The 19,864-nt window shown below is 35.8% G+C and overlaps 2 protein-coding genes across 3 annotated transcripts; one reads left to right on the top strand and one right to left on the bottom strand.

Annotated features, from left to right (window-relative positions):
- The first annotated feature begins 1,957 nt into the window (after positions 1–1,957).
- LOC132170924 (protein PIN-LIKES 7-like) lies at positions 1,958–6,726 on the top strand. 2 transcript variants are annotated; one of them, XM_059582083.1, is made up of 11 exons: positions 1,958–2,172; positions 3,783–4,023; positions 4,252–4,331; positions 4,737–4,861; positions 4,961–5,082; positions 5,170–5,385; positions 5,480–5,599; positions 5,707–5,807; positions 5,942–5,994; positions 6,090–6,275; positions 6,366–6,726. In XM_059582083.1, the coding sequence occupies exons 2-11, from the start codon at positions 3,889–3,891 to the stop codon at positions 6,488–6,490; spliced, it is 1,263 nt and encodes a 420-aa protein (XP_059438066.1). In that variant the 5' UTR covers positions 1,958–2,172; positions 3,783–3,888; the 3' UTR covers positions 6,491–6,726. The 2 variants fall into 2 exon arrangements, with proteins under 2 accessions (XP_059438066.1, XP_059438067.1); XM_059582084.1 differs by having other exon boundaries at positions 1,958–2,227.
- Positions 6,727–7,404: 678 nt separating this feature from the next.
- LOC132170344 (exosome complex exonuclease RRP44 homolog A-like) lies at positions 7,405–19,485 on the bottom strand. Its single transcript, XM_059581295.1, has 25 exons — positions 19,308–19,485; positions 18,571–18,711; positions 18,346–18,483; positions 18,102–18,259; positions 17,536–17,591; positions 16,915–17,037; positions 16,636–16,766; positions 16,284–16,524; positions 15,423–15,576; positions 14,323–14,563; positions 13,942–14,098; positions 13,682–13,750; positions 13,162–13,287; positions 12,980–13,032; positions 11,404–11,510; positions 10,717–10,771; positions 10,505–10,604; positions 10,072–10,183; positions 9,413–9,533; positions 9,237–9,296; positions 9,020–9,125; positions 8,835–8,930; positions 8,300–8,381; positions 8,154–8,219; positions 7,405–7,884 (listed from the first exon to the last, which is right to left on the bottom strand). The coding sequence occupies exons 2-25, from the start codon at positions 18,622–18,624 to the stop codon at positions 7,686–7,688; spliced, it is 2,805 nt and encodes a 934-aa protein (XP_059437278.1). The 5' UTR covers positions 18,625–18,711; positions 19,308–19,485; the 3' UTR covers positions 7,405–7,685.
- Positions 19,486–19,864: the final 379 nt, after the last annotated feature.

The raw sequence follows: 19,864 nt of genomic DNA, 5'->3' as shown, positions 1-19,864 counted from the left end.
GTACATCATTGCAGAAGTAAATTAAGGTTCCACCCAATTCTTCTAGTTATTTTGTCCTTGGATTGATCATAAAACCACGTATATATATTAATTTTCTAGCTTGATAGAAAAAAGAGCGTTGTAAATTCTACAGAAAAACACATGATTAAAAACGTTTGAGAGGGTAATTAATAGTATATATGATCAGCTAGCTCAGAAATAGGGACATTAATTAATTTGTTGGAAAATTGCAGTCAGTGTCTGGTTGGGTGATGTCCTGTCAGTCATGTATAATTGTATATATATTAATATATACACACATTCATGGAGAAGCGTCCAAATTAATTAAGGAACCGCCAGAGTGTATGCATCGTTCACTCCATTATAGAAAGAGTGGGACAACAATTATTATGATTCCACATTTCATGGATTCTGACATGCCAGTGGACATGTGGGGAGGGTTCAACTGTTGAAGAGGTCAAGGCAAGTATGATTGCGTACGTTCATAGCCAATTCAAAACTCTTAGCTAGCTTCTTACAAAAAAAAAAACTCTTAGCTAGCTAGCTAGCTTCGACAAACAAATTCAGACTCTTCTTCCTCAGTGCTTGCCTGTCAGGCCAATGGAATCAGACGCATGCTTGTAATTTCTACAATCTATTCTTTCCACCCATCTAGTAATGCTATCTCTTGTTACCTTTTATTAATTAGAGGGTCCTCACAGGACACATTCAAAATCAATAAAGGAATTTGTTGATTTCAACAAACAAAAGATGCCATATTTCACATTGAAACATCGGGGTTGTTTAAGAATGTCCTTGGAATGGTACTGTTTTAGGGCCTCCCTTAATCTCAAAAAAAAATTCTTTTCACCTCAAAATTAATCCCAACATTTCTACTTTTTATATCACATCAATCATTTTTATTATTACTATTTAAATAAAAAAATCACTACAAAACAAATTTTTTACATTTTTTCATATAAAATATATTTTTTCACTTTTCTCCACAAAACGTTTTCACTAAAACCAATCAAACACTAATTCCTAAAAAAAGGCTACAGTACCGGCCCTGAAACAGTACCGTTCCAGGGCCATTGCCAAACAAGGCCATTGACACCCCCAATCCTTGCCATATCAAGCACATTTACCATTTACCATAATTATAATGACGACAATCCTATAAGATAAGGTAATGGCCCCTATTTTTAAGTATATATGTAAGTACATTGCTAATTTCTTTTCACTCTCTTATTCATTGCATGTATTATCTTTAAAATATCTTACAAACTTAAGTATTAGAGTGTTCTTCATAAGTATGTTGGACGAGTCACCATTGTATATTCAATTCTTTTAGGCTAATCAATCTATCTAGTGTACAATCAACTGTATGAACACTATCCATTCTTTAATTAGGAATATCTTATTTAAAATTAATATTGCAATTAATTAGTAGATCTCTTTTTGGGCCACGCACGCATATGGAACATTTATATTTATTTAGTTCTTTTTATTTCATTTTATTTATATTTAGATAATTTCATTTCAGGCCGGAAGACAAATGTACGGTAAGATCGATGAGTAGCAGAAAATTTACTCAATTTTGTGAAACTTACTATATATATATATATATATAGCACATGCCTAATTATTCTAGCTAGATAAGAATTCGTTTCTTCAAAAGTACTAGTCATATATATTTTATCTCGATCTTTTTATTAGTTTAAATTTTTGAAAAAAGTAGGTATGTAGTGATAATTTATATGATAGCGATATATCCGAACAAATTAAGATGTTGAGTTGAGTTGAAATTTAAACTTTTAAAATTATAATTAAGCAGTAATTTATTATTCCCCCTACCTACGTACCTGAGTTATGAGTTATTAGAGGAAAGTGAAAGCGAAAGTAAAAATGTGAAAAACCATTGTTTGTTTGTTTGTTTGTTTGTAGGGTTATATATAGGAAGGAAGGTGATGAGATGTTTGAAGCAAGGCCTTTAACATGAAAACGTCTCACCAGCCATCAGGGTTCACAAAGGCGCTATAAATACTAGATTGTTCCAACATTGTAGGCGAACTTCATGGCTTTTCCTTCCCTTTTCCCCTCCACTCTCCAACTCCTCCCCTCCGAGTCTTCCACCACCACCACCACCACCACCATGATTTTCACAGCTCCTTCTTCAATATTTGATTCCAGGTTTCTCCATCTCTCAATCTCCCTCTGATCCTCGATCTTCTTCAATTCTTTCATGGTAGTTTTCAATAATTAATATATATCATATCTCATGCTAGCTAGCTAGCCGTTTTTCTTTTACAAATATATAATATATATTAGATCGATCGGATCCAACTGCATGTTTCTCGTCGCTTCTGATTTTGTGTGTTTGTAGGAGGAATTGAATGAGTAGTGATGTAATCCAACTAATCAAGCCTTTAACCTCAAATCATTCTTCTAATTAATAATTCTGATCTAATTACTATTAATTCCTTTGTTAGCCAATCACAAGGGATTTAGTTTAATGACCTCAGAAGTCGGACCTCGACAGTCCTTATCTGTTTCTCAACCACACCGAATTCTACTCCTCTAAATGTTTTTGGCTTTTTCGTCATTAAAGCTTTGTGTTTTTCTTCTTGTGGTTGACGGCGGCCGGAGATATATCAGCTTAGTTGTGTTTTAATTTTACGTAAACTCTTCTTCTTTTTTCTTTTACTATGATTAAATAATTGTTTTCATCCCTTGTATTTAGTTCAATTTTATTATTATTTTTTTATTCATATTATGACCGAGTCGGGTCGAATCAAGTTTCAGTTGGATCTGACTCCATAGACCCGGACTTAAGCCAAGTGTTTTTTTTTTTTTTTTTTGACATGTTCACACGAGAGAATGAGAGGAAAATTCGAATTAATAATTTATACTTTATAAGACGTGATTCACAGTCGATTGACGTATCAATTGGAGACAAGCCTAATTACTGACTAGGCATGCTAAAGCAAGTTGATTCGCTAATGCTTGTACTCACATGGGCCATGGCCCATGAGGTCCCCCCTCTCAACCATCCGCATCTTTTGTTTTTGTAACAAAAAGAATTCCCACTCCACTTGCCTTGTACCCCCTTTGATTGGATTTGGACTTGGACCCACCCATCTTCTACTCTTGTAGTCTTTTATTTTTTTTGTTTGAGCCGCTGGCAATTCCACTTTAATGGGTCCAGTAATGTCCTTCATTTTGTGATTACATATGTCTGCAACTTATTCATTTTCATCGTCCCAATTACTTTTTTTATTGACAGATTCAGTTGACACTTGCTAAAAATGCATAGCCATCTCATAAAACTTAATTACAACAAATTAACAAACAATTCTTGCCCGAAATCGAGTATTTTTTATTGGTTTAGGGGTGCTTTGTACAGATCCAATACTCGCCTTGTCTTTCAAAGGCGATCGAGGCAAGTACGTACGTACAGGAAGATTCCTGCTTGGGAGTTTTCCATCATTAAAAACAAAAACAAAAAATTAGCATAGCTATGAGTATTTCCTTGTAGAAGGTAGATATATATAGAAATATAGAATTAATCACAAGCAATATTAATAGTGGCGCATTGAGACCGTACTCCACCCAAGTCGTGACAAGTGGTGTTACCTTCATGGGTTCCTTCCTCTCCGAGCTGGGAACCGTTGTACAATATTCACACTTATGTAGCTTTGGTTTCCTTATAAACTTGTCTTTTGTAACTTTTTCTTTTTAAATTTTTTTTTTTTTTGAATTCTGATGAACATACTTTGTCTCTCTTTGGTGCTGTTTCGCAGGATTTTCCTTCTCTTTTATCAGAACTGAAATAGTAGTACACAAAAAGGTTCCAAGTAGATCGATCATATTTCAGACTAGAACTGCAAATTAAGTTTGATAACAAAGATGGGTTTCTGGTCACTCTTTGAGGTGGCATCCATGCCAATCTTGCAAGTTCTCCTGATCAGTATATTGGGAGCGTTCATGGCAACTGAGTATCTAAATCTTCTCCCTGCGGATGCTCGACGATCCTTAAACAAGGTAATGCATCATGCATGCAATGCATACATACATATACTTGTGGCAACCTGGTTATAGTTGTGGCTAGATCACATTCAGAAAAGTTAAGCCTTTTGGATCTCTCTTTTGATTAGTGCAAGGGAAAACAGGGTCGAGATGATCATTCTCTTCAATTAATATGTTTTTTTAAAAAAAAAAAATCTTAAAAATTTCGAATTATGAGTATTAATTCCTTGTTGCTTAATGCAGATTGTCTTCATGGTGTTCACTCCATCGCTGATGTTTGCCAGTCTGGCCAAGACTGTTACGCTCCAAGACATCATTTCATGGTAGGTTACTTTTGTATTCTTTGTGCTTTTTGTCCATGGGTTTCTTTTTTCTCTGTTAAACTAGGCATTCTTTTTGCCTTCTTCTGATTTTCTAACCATTTGTCACGAGATGAAATCACTTTGTTGAAGGCAGTGATATCTAGAATGTGTATTTGAATTTGATATATATGCGTTTCTCTTGCGATCAGGAATAGGAATGCAGAACAGACAGAAAAAAAAAAATGTGGGATGAGAGTGTAGTATGTAGTATTAGTGTTAAAGAAAGAAAACAATGGCTGAAGATGATTTATTCAACTCCAAACATATTAAGACGATATATGATGTGTAAAAGCTTACATTATTTATAAGTTTCCAAATGCTCTGGCTCTGGCTATTAACTGTATCTTTTTATCATTATCTCTTCAGGTGGTTTATGCCAGTAAACATTGGACTTACCTTTTTATTTGGAGGAATTCTTGGATGGATAGTTGTAAAAATATTGAGGCCAAAGCCTCACCTGGAAGGCCTGATCATCGCTACATGTTCGTCAGGTATTTTTGATTGTTGAGAGCTTTGATGAGCTCCTTAATTCTCAGGATCCATTTTTATGTGAAGTTAGTTGAAGTCCTCATAATTAGGTTGTTAATCAGGAAACTTGGGAAACCTTCTCCTTATTATTGTCCCTGCAATCTGTAACGAGGCTGGGAGCCCATTTGGTGACCGTCATGTTTGCAGCTCTGTTGGACTGTCTTACGCATCTTTCTCCATGGCGGTACAATTCCTAACCTGCAGCCATTTATGCTTTTTGTCAAACTCAAAAAAACCATTAAACCCCACAATTTTTTGGCTATTATTGTAGCTTGGTGGTTTCTTCATCTGGACTTACACTTACCAGCTGATACGAACCTCGTCCATGAAATTCAAAGCACTTGAAGCAACAGGGGAGGTCTCAAAGACACCCAACAATGATTTAGATGCTGATGGGGAAAGTCACCTTCTCAAGGGAGACGATGAAGAACATGTTGCTATAAGTGTGTCACCGATCAAATCTATTGAAGACACTGAAAACCAAGTTGTGAGTCATCATATTGAATGTGTTAACATAAAATGAACTAATTAATGTCTAATGTTAATCTGTTTTCTGGATTTGACACCCCTCATAATTGCAGATTATAGCCCAAGAATCAGCCAGTACAGTGGAGAAGCGAAATGTGTCATTCAAGACTAAACTAGTTGCACTTTTTCACCAGATTCTGGATGAGCTTTTGGCACCCCCAACACTAGCTGCTGTGAGTTTTCTCAACATTTCATTTTCAACCACATACTTAACTAACAAGAAGGTTTTAGAAGCTAGCATTGATCTACTTAATTAGCTTGCTTTCTTGTCTATGATCAGATTGTGGGACTCATCGTTGGGGCAGTAACATGGCTGAGGAACATAATGGTCGGGGATGGCGCCCCGCTGCGGGTCATCCAAGATTCTATTCAATTACTCGGGTATGTTTATGTATCATTCATAAATTTCCCAAAACCTTTTACCAAGTATATCTAATAGATGGAATATCAAATATACTTTACATTTATATATATGACCAATTAAGTACGTAACAGCAGAAGTTGTGTACGTGTAGGGATGGGACAATTCCTTGCATCACCCTTATACTGGGGGGCAACCTAACTCAAGGTAATCATCCTCCTGCTGATCAACATTTAAACCAGGCCAGGAGAAGCAAAATCTAACTGGTTGTTACTGTGTTTCAACTCTCAAATTATATATAGGCTTGCGCTCATCAAAAGTCAAATTGTCAATCATCATTGGAGTGGTCTTCGTTCGATACGTTCTTCTTCCTGTAATCGGTATTTGGATTGTTAAAGCAGCTGCCAATCTTGGATTCCTCCCATCAGACCCCTTATACCACTTTGTGTTGATGATTCAGTTCACCCTGCCTCCTGCCATGAATATTGGTTAGTAATGAATTTTGGTCATTCATAATATATATATGGCTCAAGAAGAGTGTTGTGACCCTAAACAAAAAAAAATATATAATTTTGCAGGGACCATGACCCAGCTCTTTGACGTGGCTCAAGAAGAGTGTTCTGTTCTGTTTCTGTGGACATACGTGGTTGCAGGCCTTGCACTGACGGTATGGTCAACAGTCTTCATGTGGATCTTGTCTTGAGGAGACCACCTTCAACTCGATCGGGTTGAAAACATCAAACCATAATCACCATTATATGAATATTGTCTTCTTTTCGAGTGTTATTTGTAGATTTTAGGCATAATATCCTCGAACTCCCATGCTTTCACTTTCACGTCCTCGAGTAATTGCTTATACGCTTGTACCTCAACAAGATCGACCGTTGATGTAGACTCTCTATGAAATATTCTTTCTATTACTTTGTTTCTTTGGATTCAGTTCGTGTCTGTTTTTTTTTTTTTTTTTTTTTTTTATGGAAATATCTCAAATTCCCACCTAATTGATAATTCATCGCCTAAACTTTTAATTGGGACAATATCTTTTCCAAACTACCATAAAATTAACGATGTCTTCTCATGCCAATAAAATGACAAATTATCCTAAATTTGATCAATAAGACAAAAATACCCCTACAAAAAAAAAAACAATTAATTTTTTTCTTTCTTTAACAAAAACAAATATTTTTTTAATTTTCACTCCCTTTCTTTAATTTTTTAGTTTTAGTTTTAATTTTGTTTATTAAGGGTATTTTTGTCATTAAGGGGGACATAGTTTGAAAAGAACATTGTCAGTATTAAAAGTTTGAAAAATAAAAATATATTGTCAATTAAGTGATATTATCACTATCAATTAAGTAACAGTATGACTCATACTGGATGAGGAAGGTATATATATATACTCATTAACTAAACATAAAGGATACGCATGCAGGGGGTGGGGGGCCCAACTAGCTCCCCAGAATACAAGATAATAGTGCCAAATCAAAACCAAAAAAAAAAAAAAAAAACCGTAGGTAAGAAAATGACACGGTCCAGTAACTTCTTTGACCCAAGGACGGAGAAAAGGGCCGCCAAAAAAACACTAACCAGATCGAATAATGGCTGCGCGAAGATCAGTTGAGCTAAGGTCGTTGTCATTTTGAGCATAATGACAGCTTTGGCCAATATTTAATTTTATCAGAATATTGCCATGCTGACTACATTCGTTCATCAAAAGCACACTTGAAACCAGGAATACACAAGAAACAAATCAATCGATCAAAATTAAATCAAGACATTACAGTATGCCTGATTTCCTAATCTATCCCACTGGACTCCACTTAATGTTTCAAACCAAACATAATTGCAGTTTCATAAACATTGATATTGAGAAACAACGGAAAATGTCATCGACTCCTCTAAATAAGGGTGAGCTGGAGTTTCGGCCGGTTGGGCTGTGGCTCCACAACCTCCATGTGAATTTGTACTGTCTGCAGAACATTATAAGAAACACTACCATCCATCTTTTTAATCTTCTGTTGTTGCTCGTCGACATACCATTCTCCACTGCCCTTCTCGCTTCTTGGTGTCAAGTACACAGGCCCTTCAATACCATACCTTAAAGAAAAAAGGAAAAAAGTAAACAAAGCTAATGGAGCAATGGCAAAGTAATGGAGTTATCCAGAACTAAGAAATCTGTCATTTTGGAGTAATTATCTTGACAAGCTACACAAACGTATTTGCCTCTATTTATTTACTTATTTTTCTCAAATTTTCCTTTTTAACTTTTTGGAGTATGGCAGAGCAAAAGCTGGATCACTGAAGCAAGAATTTACATAAACGATAAAAACGCCAAGAGATAATCCAGCGAGAAGTTAGAAACATACTTGGGCACAAATACAATAAAGCCATTGGCTCTTATCTTCACTACTCTGGCCTCGGTGTCTGTGGGCCTACATGAGCAAAGACAAATTACATTTGCATTTGTGCTAACGGGAGGGGGAGAGAGAGAGAGAGAGCCCATGGTATATACCGTTTTCTGAAGTAGATAAGAGTATGCAGCTCTACTGAGGCCCTGCTCGCCATCTGGGCATTTCTATGTCGATAATTTAAATCTGAAGAAATTTACAGCAATCAGCATTCTTAAATCTCGACATACACATTGGCCAATTTAAACTTTATAGAGAAAGCATACAATAAACTAACCATGATAATGGGGAAATCGAGAAAGAAAATTAATTGAGTTGACCTCAAAAACTGAATACATTCAATATAGAAAACATATTTGAATTCTGAAATACGAGACATGGAATCTGGAATAACCAAATCAAAGTTTTCACAACAGTACATAAGAACAGAAAGTGAAAGTACATGCACTTTAAATTCATTAAGACAAAAAAAAAGTGACTTTCAAAAATGTATGCATAATATATGCAAACTAGCTGCAAATGATTTTTTCTTGTATCATGCAAAATTATTCAGCATCCAGCAGCAAAACCAATACGAAGAATGATTGAACAATCATATAGCATGGAAACAAAGTTTTAACAGGGTAAAGTATTCCATACTGTCGGCAACACTAGTAAGTTGGGGTCGGTCCTGGAATATTGATGGAAGCTTGTATATCTCTAAAGAAGCAGCAAGCAATCGGTGTACAATGACATCTGCAAGAACAGTAAGTCCCAAACTCAATTTACAATAAAACATTCACCATGCATCCACCAAACACTACATGATAAAAACTGACACTAACCAGCATATCTCCTTATAGGAGAAGTGAAATGAGTATACAGAGGTGATGCAAGCCCATAATGATGATATTCTGGAGGGCTGAGATCCCCACTATAGAAATAAACTGCCTAAATTTGTAATCCAAGGAAAAAAAAATGAAAAAAAAATAAATAAATAATCTTAGAAATGTCTCCAAAAGAAATAATTCCGAATTCAGTCAACTATTCAAGTGGAGTTACCTGTGTCATGCATCTAGTTGCCAATATCCTGATCAGCTTATTAAAGTATGGATCATCACCCTGGCAAATTAATGTGAAATCAACGTAAGCAACACCACAAGTTTTTATTTGAAAAATAAAATAAAAAAGCCACACAAAGCATGCATAACTTAAATAAGCCAAATTGCAAGACATACCACTGCATGGTCAAGTGAATCAGCCAGTGCTTTTGATGAAGAAACATCCAAGTTGATACCAACAGCAGCAGCTGTGCGTAGCAGAGGTTCAAGCATCTCCCTGGTTGGAATAGGATGACGCCTGCACGCAGAAAAAGCACCCATAAGGAGACATAGTTTGGCACAGTTTGAAAACAGCAATGACATTATATCCTGCCACAACCACACAATTTGGACAAAAGTATGTACTTGTGGCAAAGGTAGATACATCCAATGCTCTTCCAACAAATGGTAAAATGGATATTAAATTTGAATGAGAAAAAACATGTATATGATGTTCTCATGTGTACTTTTTGTGTAGCGCCCAGCATTGGAAAGGGCAATAAAGATTTAAACAAAGATGATTAACCATGCATATGTGACTAAATCAAATGCATGCATAGTTTTCCATGTGATAATAAGCCTTGCACCTATAGTATTTATTAAGGCGGGGAGTTACATTTGTACACACTAAACATTAAATTCTAAATGAAGACTAGTCAAAATATGAACCATAACCAACATTAATGCCTATTTGGATGGGGATGCCCTTTGCCCTCATGGCTTATCTAGCAAGAAAAAGAGGTCATTCCAGAAGAGAGACAGAGAGCAGAGATGACAATGTAAAACCACCAATTTACCTTAGCAGTGAACACAAAGGAAAATGTTTGAGGATTTTTTGTGCAACTGAAACATTAGCAGCAAGCATAAACTCCTCAACCATTTGGTTTGCTTCCCGAATCTGGTACATACCTGCAGAAACAACTCGTGTATTAGCAATATCAAAAAAAAAATTTAAAATAGGAACCAATCAAGAAAACCATAAACCTATACCATATAATGTTCTAACCTTTCCCGTCTGCATACACTATATCATTTATGCTAGTGAAAAGATTTCAAAAGAATCATTGGGCCATTGGACTAGGCCATTAGTAAATAGTTTACGGATCCAGATGATTATTTAGAAATTGACCAAGGAATTAGGACAGGTGACTCATTTTCACCATAATTAAAAAACCATTTTTTTTTTAATTGGGATCTATAGGAAAAGAAAACTTGCCATTCAAAACATACCAATATCAAGAGGGTCATGAGTCTCAGTGTCAATTTGAAACTTGACTTCAGCAGAAGCAAGAGTTAAGGCTCCTCTATCAATACGCCTCAACCTCATTATCTGCAGGCAAATAAAAACCAGACCTTTCAGGGAAATCCAAACAGAAAAAAGTACGATACAGTCCATTCATATCATGAACAAATGGCTAAAGTAATCTCCAAAGAAAGCTTACCTTTGCTAGACCATTCATATTTCTCAAATCTGTGGTTAATGGATCCACCAACCGACTGAAAATAACATGAAAGCAATCAAACAGTTTCAAAATAAAAATTAAATGAAATGAAAAACATTACAAATGGAAATAAGACCGCATTATATTTCATTATGAAAATGGAACAGACGGGACATGCTCAATCTTTCCCGCAGGTTTTATGATTAGCAGTAATCAACAAAGACAATAAAAACAATTTCATACTACCGAGACAAAAGAAGAGAAGAGAAGAGAAGAGACAATACACTTCAACAAAAAAAAAAAGGTTGAGATCCACCACGACCTGTATCTTGGTAGTTTGAATAATTTAAGGGAAAAAAAATAAGGATTAGTGCTTAAATATAAGAGCTACCAATTTGTCAATTGACAGGGAAAACATAGAGGTCAATAGCCACCAACGTGAAACAGATGACAAGGCAACTAGTTGTTAGGGAAATCAGAAACAAAGGGCAATTTAGTCAATTGGTTATAAAGACTTATGTGGGGATGAGGAAATTCTTGTGGGGGTGTGAACAGCTTCTTAAATAAAAAGATGCATCATCATTATAATTGGAGAAGAAATACAAAGGTTCATACATTTTACTAAAGAACCAACCTAGCAATTAAGTTAATTTGCAGAAATCAACCAAAATTGGAATAGAATAGCACCTGTCATCCATCCTTGCCTGAGCTTCAATATAAGACAATGCTGCACAAGATTTTATAACACTTTTTGTGTATCTTGTAGAAATAATCTCTGCTTCAGGTGTCATCTCCTGAAATTAGGCAAATATGAAAGTAGGAAACCAAAAAAAAAAACAGACATCTCAGACACATTCAGCTCAATCAGCAATGCCACCTATGCGCATGTGAATTCGCATTAAGGCATATGCATGCATTTGTCTACATACGAATGTGGCTATGCATGTCTGTCACATTGGTCAGATGATATCAGTTCAATTAGGTGCATAACACCTCTCAGGTAAAGGCAAAGATGATTTGTTCCTCAACATTTCTAAAGAAATACAAAATATATTATCTGAAGTGAATCACCTCCCACCAAAAACACGTAATACCATATTCAAGATAAACTGCATCTACATACAAGGAACAGTATATGTATTGAGAGATAAGCTTTTGTCCTTGAGAAGTAATTTAACAAATGTGTATCCACAATAAACACACACTTGTAAACCACATAGGTGTGTCATGCACGCAGAGGCAAAGCCAAAACTTTCTCCAAGGGGGCCAGGTTATATGTTGAGATTAGATACTTTAGCATTAGTAGCTTGTCACAATATTGCCTATATTGATATTTAATGGCCTAGTCTCAAGGAGACAAAGACAAAGATCACAAGCTCATCTAACCCTATCTAGGTGTCGCACAAAAGTGAAATTAATGGACACCGTGTAAGCAGATAACCCATTGAGCAGCGATTAACCACTACCTCATATGAAAATAGAATTAATGTCACTTTCTTAAAATTCTCATTCACAAAACTCAAACAAACCTCAATTTTGCATCTCTAGATACCTAATTTGAATCTTCAAAATCAATGGCAGAATATAGTTTGTGTAAAGTTCTGGAACACGATGTTTGTAAAAGTAACTCTTTTTTTTATAAGTAATAATCTCATCAAAAAGGCGTACAAGAATGCAACCCTAGTACACAGGAAGTATACAAAAGAACCCCCTAATAAGGAGAGACAAATGAACAAAAGTTAAAAAGAACCAGGAAGAAAAAAAAAACTAGAAAGAAGCAAGTTATGATGTGCTACTATCCATCCATGTGTATAAGGCATTGAACATTAAGATTACATGGTTAGTAATAATCAATTTTAACATAATAAGTAAATTAAATTATACTTATAAAATGTAAGTGATTATCTTTGGATTATAAAGAGCCAATATAATTGTTTTACTCTTTTTTTTTGTTTTTTTTTTTTTTTTTTAAAAAAAAAAAAGAACTAAATTTATAAATCTCAGCATAATATATGGGAGGAATTTCAAAAGCCAGGGAGGGCCCTCCATCCACCACTGCAAGCACGTTTAATAGTGGGGGAGAGAGCTTATAAACTGGGATTTTTTCTCACATTAAATATCACCAATTAACAAATTGCAGGTATCTAGAATTCTGCTCCTTCTAAAACATTCACTTATAAGAGAAATGCTTATTTCTTAGAAAATAAACAAAATCAGAATTACCAGATGTCTTATCATGATTTAATAGTGAAGTAACACATACCCAAATAACAGAGAATGCTAGCCTTTCCACATCAGCTCGAAGAGAACATATATCTGCAAGGTAAAAACTAAACTGAATGAGCTTTACACCAAGAAACAATCAACCACAAGAACAAGAACAAGAACACTCCATATAGCATAGTGTACTCATAAGATGAGAAGAATAGGAGGAAAACAGTTTACCTTCTGTAAGATGTTTAGGAAGCATGTCAATACGACGCTCAACAAGGTACACAGATGTGCCCCTTTGTGCAGCCTCATCATCAAGTGGGGTGCCGGGGTGCACAAAATTCGTTACATCAGCAATATCTAATTGAATGTCATTAAAGATGAACATTGTGGCTATATGTTTACACTTGAACAACAAACATTCACAAGGAACTATATGTGGAGAAGAATAACATACCAACATCAAAAAGCCTCTTCCCATAAAAATACTAAGTGATCCAATATGTATAACAATAATAAATTTAAGGGGTTATATAATTTGCAATCTGCTACAATGTCTATATAAGCAATACCATTTGAAATCCAAAGACCTAGTACTAATAACTATTTACTGACAGCCAAAGATTTTTCCTTTCGCAACCCATGGATAGAAACATATAATATGTATATTTTCCTTTATATGCACAGTCAACCTTAAAATGCAATCAACATCAAACTCCATTAATATTGACATTTTCAGCAGGTTATAGGATACGAACTCCAACTTCAAAATTTCCATTTGGAAGAGAGGTACAGTGCAGTGCATCATCAATATCCTTGCATCCTGCACAAACCAGTCCAGATGGATGCATTATTATATTTAATATCTAATAAACTATCCAAAACATGTCCAAAATCAAGAAATATCATAACAAAACAAACCAATAAATATATAAAAAAGAGAAGCATTGTAGATGACGATGGTGATGGCTATTGATCAAGAAAAGTGAAAAGATGAACCAATGGGTAACGTACCTGGAGGATCCACGCTAAAGGCACATAAATGTCGCAAATCCTGCCTAATAGGATTTGCCAAATCTTCAGAAGACACAGACCATGGTAATGGTGGCAAGCATGACAGAACTTGAGAAGAAAACGGTCTCGAGTTTATATCATTCTCTATCAAGACCACCTGCAGCACCAACAAAACTAATTGACATTGTTTTCATCTAAAATTGTCAGTCAGTTGATAGGTATATATCACCCTAAAATCTAGGTCTGCTCTCTCTGTCTGAAATGCCTCACTCCATACACGGTGTCCTCTCTCTCTCTCTCTCTCTCTAAAATGCCTCACTTTCAGACCTATTTCTCCTATGGTCCGTACACAGTGGCCAGAAGGACATTGAGATTACATACCTCACTTTCAGTATCTCTGTCACCTATTTCTCCTATGGTCCGTACATAGTGGCCAGAAGGATATCGAGATAGACGGTCCCAAGAATCAACTGCCACAATAATTCTCTTGTCGAGAAGATTTTCAAGCTGCCGAGTTTGGATCCGAATCTTTGGGATTCTGCGATCTTTGGAGACAAATAAGGCATGGGCTGTACCACCACTACCTGCAGGCATAGGCATTGGCTCTAAAGATCCACAATAACTGCACAAAATCATTTAAGCTTATATCAGAAAACTGAACCCATTACTAAAAAATGTCAGCAAGTGGCTGACACTAGCCAGAGCATTAAACAAGATTAGGCATTTGTAAGCTAAAATATTATAATTAGTTAACTAAAGGATGCTATAAGTACTTTTAACCAACAAGAATAAGACTCAATGCACCATGAATAACAAGTGGTTCACATGCATCTAGCCAGCCACAAATATGACACAGAGGTAAGCTATAAGCATCATTTGCACAAGGCTCAATCAGAGTTCATTATTGACTTCCATGAATGTCAGGCATGCATGTCACTAGAGAATATAAGGACAAATATTAAATCAGAAGAGTCTATCATTTAGATGTTATTAGTGCAGTACCATGCATTGAAGGATGGGACATCCAAAGCAAACTAGTGATAACAAAGATAAATTGCCAGAACACATGATAAGAATAGGTACTGAGTTCCACAACTAATCAATATTCAAAACAGAGAAAAAAAAAAAAAAAAGGCATCAGCCAACTAAGAAAATAACATACCCACTATTATTAGAATAGGTACTGAGTTCCACAACTAATCAATATTCAGAACAAAAAAAAAAAAAAAAGAAAAGGCATCAGCCAACTAAGAAAAAAACATACCCACTATTATTCTTCCACAAAAATAAGAATCCTAAAAGAATTAAGAACAGCTAATACGAATACTACATACTACCAAAGAGACTGAAAGGTCAAACTATGATGACCACATAATTTTCAACGGAGAAATGTATATAAACAAAAGCATAATTGAACATGGTAATACAATCACAATAATTTTGTAAAACACAGAAGGTCTCTGAATAAGAAGTCAACTTACGAATGCCAGTTACGTTTTATAATACCAACAACACGGCCGGATGGACGAGATGAGACAGCATTTGTGTCTCCAGCAGAACCCTGCACTTGATTTGCAGTTCTAGGAGCATCATCAGCACTGCTTGGAGCTAGATGAACATCTTCTTCCACATCCTCTGCAAGGTGGTAAAAGAACCATTTAAGAGATTTTATTTTGGACGCAGGGGGGGATGGACTCAAGTTTACTCTCAACCAAACGCAAAGTTTGAGCTGGCAAGAGAGAGGTCATTTTGTTTAACCCTCAACAAGAGCCATTGTCTGAAAGGGCAAGTTGTGGAGGCAACCTGTTCTGTCTTCCTGCAAATTCAGGCTAGTCAAGGAAAACTCCAACTTGCTGGGGGCTTTGATAGATAAAACCAACACAGGTCCTATGAGTCTGTTTTCCCCTGCTTGTTCTTTTGATGTAGTTATATCTTTCCTGATTTTATTCACTTTCTCTCAGCAAAAGTGTTTTCCCCTCTGTATCCTCTCTATTGTTAGTGTTGCTCATTTCCCATCCCAAATGAAACTTTAAAAACAAAAAGGGACTTGAAACTTTTCAAGCCAACCTCAGCGCACAGATTCAAACCCCAACCCAAACAGGACACTATATAATTATATTTTTCCATTTTCCACGTGCATAATTATTGTTGCTAATGAATGGGACAAAGACAAACAAGAAGGATCCATCCACTGTCCTTCACACCTAAGCGACTTTTTCAGCCTATTTTTCGCAGTTTGAAGATGCATCAGTTGCACAGACATGGACCGCGTACATAATAATAATATGTTTAAACAGGTATCTACCTTCTAAAAGACCCAAAAGGTGTGAGGACTAACATACCTTCATCTGCTATAGATAGAGACTTCTCCTCATGCCACTGATCTTGGGGCAGAAGTTCTACTGCCACTATGTCACCATCAAAAGCCCTATTCATGTTTGTACGCCCATAAATAATTATTTCATCACCAATACTCTCACTCCCGACATAAGCTTCAAATGGATTATAACGGTTAACACGAAGTTTTCCTTGATGGTATATTCCACGATGCAATCCAGAAGTAATCTCAGACATGGGCTTGTGCTAAAAAGAGATCAGAGAGAAATAAAATTATTAAACCACTTCTTTCTTTCATGGACCTCAGAACTAACTAAACCCAAAAACAATGAAGATATGCAAACTCAAACAACAAACCTCGGTATAAATGACTTTCCTCTTGGAAGGTCTCAAATCTTCAACTTCCTCCATGTCAACATCTTCTGATGAAGGTTGCACCAGCAAGTCAAGCAAATCAGGTCGACCCAATGATTTCACATATGACTCAACTGAAAACAAGACAACAATTCACAAGTAAGCTTCATCCACAATAATTATGATAAATAATCATAATCATGATGATGGCAATGTTGATAAGCACTATGCAGATATTGGTGCTGGTGATGAGATGCCAGAACTACAACAAAACATTCTTACTTGTCTCTGCAGAAATGCCCTCTTCTATAGCCTTCCTCTTATTCTCCCTATCATTAGTAATAAGTAAAACCTGAGCTGCACCACCAAGATGACTCTGATACCATTGAGCAGCCACCCGAATTGCTGAATTGAGACTTATAGATGTCAAGACTTGGAAATTTGAAAATGCCATCATGAAGTAAGTCAAACATTATAGCTACCAAGCAGTGATTATCACACACTTACGTGTGCATGAACAAAATTTATGATTTCAGTGTTGTTGGAGAGGAAGGAGAGAAGGTAGGTGGAAGATAATTAATTGAAATTAGTAATTATTTGCAAGAGCGAGAGAGGGGAGAGCAGAAAGAGGGGGGAATTAGTGGCATGAAAAGTTTACATTCTACTATAGTTATCAAATCATTGTAATAAGATTCACTTACCATTTGTTCCTATGAACTAAAATTTCAAGTTTGAAGGACTTCCATAGAATGGAAAGGGCAAACTTTAAGGGTGAACACTGCTTGAGGGTGTTCTTTAATTAAGAGTATAGATGAACAAGCAAGTTACTGATATAAAACAATGTCTATAACCATGGAGCATATCATAAATTCTCAGAATTCTGTAATCATGCAAAGAGCAAACCTCTGTCATTACGATCATTTTTACTTTCTTTATTCATTTCCTTGACAAAAGTATCCCTACAAATAAAGAAACGGAAACAATATCACATAATGCATAAAACCCAATGGTGAAAACAGCATCATCACCAACAACTATAAAAGAAAAAACATAAAGCAATAACCATGAAATCAAATTGAAGTTGAGAAATTTATGACAACTGCTGGGATAACCACAAAGGAAGAAGAGAAAATACTAATAAACATTCATTTTTGTCTTGTAACTCAAAAATTCATGCATATATTTCAAGTCCACTAGGCCCATAAAATTTACCAAAGCCAAAAGGATCACAGCTGCACATCCTATGAAAATTGTACTACTACCCCGTGTGAGCATGCTTCAATCAAGTGTAAAACATCAATAGAGACTCATACACATTCAAAGCTCAAAGGCATCCCAATAGAACAAGCATGGCAAATATGATACCTAGTCTATTGCAAGCTAAAGATTATATGAGCCATGGTCACCACATGTCGGTAGAAGCATTCAAATAGATTAAAATAATTACATGATAAAGTAAAGGAGCATACTTGTGGTGTTCATTAGCAAACACAAAAAACCTCCTCAAGGAATTGCTGCAGAGAGCTCTAACTCTATTGTACACCGACATGTTCTTGTTCTTAACCTCGTCCAGCACGATCGATAGCATGACAACATCATCAATTGCTGAGTTCTCAAGCAAATCAATCTGCAATCAAATAATTCGAAACAAAACAATATCAAATAGTAGGAAAAAATCAGTAAGCATACAAAAATTTGAAAATTGACAATTACCTGATTGAGAACAACATTTGTGTCGACAATGAGAATGGTGGAAGCAGAAGGACTCAAGCGAGCAGCAGAGGAATCGCACACTTTGCAGATGGGAGCTCCACAGTAAATATCGTCTCTGAGATAGTGCTCTCTCACTTGCTGTGATGAAGAAAACAAAAAAGAAAAAAAGGATTGAGGCAGAGAAAGAAGAGTGAAAAGTTAGAATTAGGGTTAATAATAAAAGACCTTGTTCACTTTGCCGCCTCTGGTTTTCTTGACGAATGTCTTGCTGTGCAACATGTTTTGGAAGCAGTGTGCCTCACTCGTGCTCTGTCTTCTGTTTCTGTCTGTGTCTTACGAAAGTGGAGTTTGAAGGCTTTTCTTCCCCTAAGAGCATTCACATTCCACTCAACAAAGTTTTTCCAAATTTTAGCTTAAAAAGTCACTTTTTTCTATTTTAGCTACCCACTTGCATCCTACTCTCTGGATCTTTCTCTACTCCATTTAAATATTTTTCTTCATTCTTTCTTTATATAATTGAAATCAAACACAATAACAGAAAACCCAACAACACATTTAAAATCAAACCATTGATTGATGTTTCAGAGAAGAAGAAAAAAATAAATCCAAATTCTGTGGCAGCACCAGCACATATCATCGGCTATTAAACGGAAATTCATAACCCTAGACTAAATTCATATTCTCATACACTGCAAAGGAATAAATATCTATCATATTGAACTTAAGCTTCCAATCAACCCATTATATTCCCAGACGCAGTGTTTGTTTCGCCGGAAGTAAGGGAATCTTCAGAACCCAGCTAGATTCATGAATGACCAAACCTTTACACTTAAAAACGTACTTTGTTCTTAATACATTTTCTGATAAAACAAGCTGAGGAAAAGGGACAAAGGGACAACAGTATTAAGGTTATTAACGTAATCCGAGAGAAATCATAGAGGAAAACTAATTAAAGAGAGTACCTGATCTAGTTATGGCCGCCTGTCTTAGTATACTGTGGAGAATTGGAAAAGAGACTCAGCGACAGCAAGGCCCCTTATTCACGGCCGAGAGAGAAGAAGAACAACAAAAAGTTTCAGAGACTAGTAAAGCGCGCGAGGGAGAGTGAGACGGCGACAGAAAACTAAAAAAATTTCATCCTTTTTTTTCTTTTTCTTGTTCTTTTATAGCTTTTTTTTTTTTTTCTTGCTCGCATCGTTGCTACTTGCTACTTGCTACCCTTGCCTAGTTGCCTTGGCACTTTTTGTTTTTTGTTTTTTTTTGTCTTTTGGTATATAATAATAATAATAATAATATAGAGAAAGAAAATGGTACATTCATCTAGGTCTGTCCCTAGTAGGATTGAGCGTCGGTCGGTAATGTCGGTTTCGGTAGAAAAATTTTATTTTCGCCTTTCAAACCGACAATATCAGTAAAGTTAGTTATTTCACCGACTTCTTCCGTCAAATTTTATTTTATTTCACATTTCGAACCGAATGGCTGTCGATAATGTCGATATATGAAAAAGTGGCAAATTTGT

This window comes from Corylus avellana, chromosome ca2, assembly GCF_901000735.1.
Source record: "Corylus avellana chromosome ca2, CavTom2PMs-1.0".
In the NCBI taxonomy this organism is placed as follows: domain Eukaryota; kingdom Viridiplantae; phylum Streptophyta; class Magnoliopsida; order Fagales; family Betulaceae; genus Corylus; species Corylus avellana.
This window is presented reverse-complemented; position numbering and strand designations above follow the sequence as displayed.